The 5,000-nt window shown below is 43.3% G+C and overlaps 1 protein-coding gene across 1 annotated transcript in view; it reads left to right on the plus strand.

Moving 5' to 3' along the window:
- Positions 1-5,000, plus strand: part of LOC307270592 (HEAT repeat-containing protein 1-like) — a gene marked incomplete at its 5' end in the record, with an annotated part of 19,282 nt that overhangs the window by 8,060 nt on the left and 6,222 nt on the right. The window contains 3 exons of the mRNA XM_080054475.1: positions 504-654; positions 1,468-1,632; positions 3,439-3,573. Coding sequence (XP_079910601.1) covers positions 504-654; positions 1,468-1,632; positions 3,439-3,573 — 451 coding nt within the window. The remainder of the gene's footprint in view (positions 1-503; positions 655-1,467; positions 1,633-3,438; positions 3,574-5,000) is intronic.

Here is a 5,000-nt window from a genome sequence, read left to right on the forward strand (position 1 = left end):
TTTTTGATTTTGTTTTATGACGAGCCAAATAAAATTCAATAACATTTAATTGTATTTTATTTTAGTATTTTTTAATAAAAAAAAAATATATATATTTTGTTGATTGATTCTTTTCACAAATGTCTGAAACATAACTAAACTAAATGCTGTGCGTGTGTGTGTGTGTCTGTGTGTGTGTGTGTCTGTGTGTGTGTGTGTGTGTGTGCGTGTGTCTGTGTGTGTGTCTGTCTGTCTGTCTGTCCGTCCGTCCGTCCGTCCGTCTGTGTGTGTCTGTCTGTCTGTCTGTCTGTCTGTCTGTCTGTCTGTCTGTCTGTCTGTGTGTCTGCCTGTCTGTCTGTCTGTCTGTCTGTCTGTCTGTCTGTCTGCCTGTCTGTCTGTCTGTCTGTCTGTGTGTCTGTCTGTCTGTCTGCCTGCCTGCCTGCCTGCCTGTCTGTGTGTCTGTCTGTGTGTCTGTCTGTCTGTCTGTCTGTGTGTCTGTCTGTCTGTCTGTGTCTGTTGTTCAGGTTGATGCCGGCGGTGCTGCAGACTCTGACAGACAGGAAGGATCTCCTGACCAATGAGATCTACCTGCTGAGCGCTGTCACCGCTCTGCACCGAGTCACCGACACTCTGCCACACTTTATCAGCCCCTACCTCAGGGACGCCACTATACAGGTGTGTGTGTGTGTGTGTCTGTGTGTGTGTGTGTCTGTGTGTGTGTCTGTGTCTGTGTGTGTGTGTGTGTGTGTGTGTGTGTGTGTGTGTGTCTGTGTGTGTCTGTGTGTGTGTGTGTGTGTGTGTGTGTGTGTGTGTGTGTGTGTGTGTGTGAAACAAACAAACGCAAAATGTATTATTGAATGATGTGTGTGTGTGTGTGTTTAAATATAACCATGTGTGTGTGTGTGTGTGTTAAATATAACCGTGTGTGTGTGTGTGTTAAATATAACCATGTGTGTGTGTTAAATATAACCATGTGTGTGTGTGTGTGTGTGTGTTAAATATAACCATGTGTGTGTGTGTGTGTGTGTGTTAAATATAACCATGTGTGTGTGTTAAATATAACCATGTGTGTGTGTGTGTTAAATATAACCATGTGTGTGTGTGTGTGTGTGTTAAATATAACCATGTGTGTGTGTGTGTTAAATATAACCATGTGTGTGTGTGTGTTAAATATAACCATGTGTGTGTGTGTGTGTGTGTGTGTGTTAAATATAACCATGTGTGTGTGTGTGTGTGTGTGTGTGTTAAATATAACCATGTGTGTGTGTGTGTGTGTTATATATAACCGTGTGTGTGTGTGTGTGTGTGTTAAATATAACCATGTGTGTGTGTGTGTGTGTTATATATAACCGTGTGTGTGTGTGTGTGTGTGTGTGTGTTAAATATAACCGTGTGTGTGTGTGTGTGTGTGTGTGTGTGTTAAATATAACCGTGTGTGTGTGTGTGTGTGTGTGTGTTAAATATAACCGTGTGTGTGTGTGTGTGTAGGTGTGCCGTCTGACGCGGCTGGCAGACTCCTCCTCCTCCTCCGCCTCTGTCCAGCTGTCTGCACGTCTGACATCACTGAGGGAAACCCTCTCCACCAAGCTGCCCCCCAGGGTCCTGCTGCCCACCCTGTCACTCTGCTACACAGGCATGGTGGTTAGTCACAAGGTAAGATAACTGTCTGTATACCTAATCACTCACTCACTCACTCACTCACTCACTCACTCACTCACTCACTCACTCACTCACTCACTCACTCACTCACTCACTCACTCACTCACTCACTCACTCACTCACTCACTCACTCACTCACTCACTCCCTCACTCACTCACTCACTCACTCACTGTCTATCCATCTATCTATCTGCTACACACACATCTGATGTTAATACCCAGCCTAGGCTCTGTAAACTGGTATGTAAACAAAGGGTCCCCACCGTAGCTAGCAACATGCCCTTTTACAGAGCCTAGGCTGTGTAAGGGCCCACTCACACTAGTGCCACGGCCCCGTGCCAAAGCTCATTAGCATACTAAAGTCTAGAACGTTTGGCTAGTGTGACCACGCCAACTGTATTCCAGCACGGAACAGCCCCTTGGCCACGGCACACCTGGGAGAGGTGTGCCGTGGCCAAAGTACAGATGCTAATGAGATGACACGCGCACAAGCAAGCGCACAGGCGGCGTTCCTGACGTGAATTTATTAAGGATGCATTGTCCGTTAACGTCCGCTGCCTTTCTAGTCGGCACCAGAATTGCCCACCACTTGGACTTGTAGCTATAATGTGTGAGAATTAACGTGTGTGTAGGCCTAGGTGTGGGCTAATAAAAGAGGGAGAGAGCTAATTAGGTCGGCTCAGAAAGCAAAGCAAAAATGTTTACTCACGTTCGTCAGATGATTTTTTTTCTTTTTCCTCCCGTCAGCTGTCATAACTGCATTTACGCATGGCGGTGGAGACGCACCCAAAACAACACACCGCGGCCCGGTGATAAGGAAACAGTAGCCTACGCTAAGGTTTAACAAGAAACTTTATAAAGACACTTAAAAAAACGATCTCTGCCCATACAAAAAGTTCTGACTTGGATTTGATGGAGCGATCGATGTGTACAAAACCTTCCGGATACATATGGTCTGATGACGGGCCGTTATATTAATAATAAACAGCGTGCTGCACAAATATGAGACTGTCCACCGCGACCTATTACGTCAAGGCTACATTAAAAAAAACAATAGCTTAAGGATTCTCGTTGCTCTAATGTGGAAGTGGAATATTTGATGCAAATTTGGCCGGATGAAAATATTCACAAACAGTCGTATAGCCTACAAGTAGACTACGCTCCAAATCCTAAACGCGCACGGTGCAAGTATGCCCAGGCCACGAGCAGTGTGAGCACGGGCCTGCGGGGGGAGTGGGGAGGGGGGGGGAATCGTGCTGAATCGTGCTGAGCACGGAACAGGCAAACGGCACTAGTGTGAGTGCGCCCTAAAAGGGTGATTTTGACAACACACGTTCTCTAGATTCCCTGACTGGACCTTTGTTTACGGGACGACCGTGGCTCAGGTGGTAGAGCGGGTCGGCCAATGATCCAAGGGTTGGCGGTTCAATCCCCGCTCTGCCACCTGTGTCATGGCTGTTGTGTCCTTGGGCAAGACACTTCACCCACCTTGCCTCGTGTGAATGTGTATGACTGCTGTATGTTTGAGGTGGTGGTCTGAGGGGCCGTAGGTGCTGAATGGCAGCCACGCTTCCGTCAGTCTGCCCCAGGGCAGCTGTGGCTACTATCGTAGTTTACCACCACCGGTATGACTGTGTGTGAATGAATGGAACCTGGAACCCTGTAAAGAGCGCCGAGTGCCTTGAAAAGCGCTATATAAATCCAATCCATTCATCATCCATTCATTATTACATTGTATGTGTTTTGCCGTAAATTGTCTGAATGTAAGTCTTATAACATTGCCCCTGTGTTCCCCTGTAGGGCCACCTGGGGGCGCTGATGAGCATCCTAAAGGAACACATCAGTCACATGGACAAAGACCAGCTGACCAACCACCAATCAGAACTCACCTCATTCTTCCTCTCAGCTCTGGACTTCAGGGCGCAACACTGTGAGGTGGGTCAGCACATTATACCAGACAGACTTATACCTGTCATGTTTACATCACTAAACTAAGCATTTTAAACATTTTATTTTATTTTATTTTGAAAACAATAAATATATATTGTTTCTTTCATATTTTTTCATTTTTCATTTCATTTTTTATTTTATTTCAGACATATCAAAAACAATACAAAACTAAATGAAAAGCACAAAAATACAACAAACAAAATTTATGTTTAAAAGACTTCACAAAAAGAAAAAAAAAAGAAAAAAAATTATCTGTATTGATGTGACATGCCCGAAAAGGAGCAGGAAGAAGTATACACTTATTTAATCCTACCCCTTTTCCATAGTAAAAAAATAAAAATAAAAATATATAAAAAAATTAAAATATAAAAATATTTATTATATTCGCTTCATGTAATCCATATAATCTCTATACAGTTTGCGATCTATACATTCATACAACTTAATATACTATGATTTTTTTCATATTTATTGAGTTTGGTTTGATCATGCAATCGGTATAGTATATAACAACACATTATACCAGACATTTACACAGTACTAAATGATTTAGCATTTTAAAGGGTCACTACTCAGTTTCAGAGGAGTTTACAATACTAAACTATGCATTTCAAACAGTTTATTTAATTTAATTTTTAAAACAATATATATATTTTTTCTTTCATATTTCTATACTAGACAGATTTATCTATCATTTATACATTACTAAATTATTTAGCATTTTAGTATATAAGTCGCTACGAGGAACTTTTAAATATTTCTGGAACAGTCTCGTTTTTCCTCTGATGATCATAAATTACATGTAGCAGCAAACGAGACCATCAGTGCAAAGAATGCTATTTTTATGTATTTTTTCTTAAGGCTAGGACACACCAGTCCGACTCGTTCCGACTACCCAAAAAATGGAGTCGCCGTTTCAGGAAGCTCCAGTCTCCCCGTCGCGGCCAAAAAACACACCGAGACGACTGCTTATTTTCCGTACGCTCTGCGCTTGTAATGTCTCCACAACAGCAGGCGGCGCTAATCTGTATTGTGGCCCGAAAAAATACGAAAGCCGGAAATGATGGGACAGCTCTCTAGAGCATAAACATAGATAGAAATACGTATTTATATTTATGGACCATAAAGAGCACCATTTTTAGCAGAGAGTGTCGAGCATGGTGTCGAGCAGTCAACAAGGGTTGATGCATGTGAGTACTCTCAAAACGAAACGAACAAACACATTAAAACGATGGCTAGCTGTTGTTAGCTGTTTGTGCTACCCGCCTCACTTCCGGGTTTCACTGATTCGCTAGCCCTCCACCAATCAAATTGCTCCAAATGAAAGACAGTCAATCGGCTCAAAACAAGCCCGACGACCTCTACGTCGGCCGACGTCACGGCACACACCAAACAGATTCGTGTCCCGACCC

The sequence above is a fragment of the Ammodytes marinus genome (genome assembly GCF_949987685.1).
Source record: "Ammodytes marinus genome assembly, contig: scaffold_264, whole genome shotgun sequence".
Classification (NCBI taxonomy): Eukaryota; Metazoa; Chordata; class Actinopteri; order Uranoscopiformes; family Ammodytidae; genus Ammodytes; species Ammodytes marinus.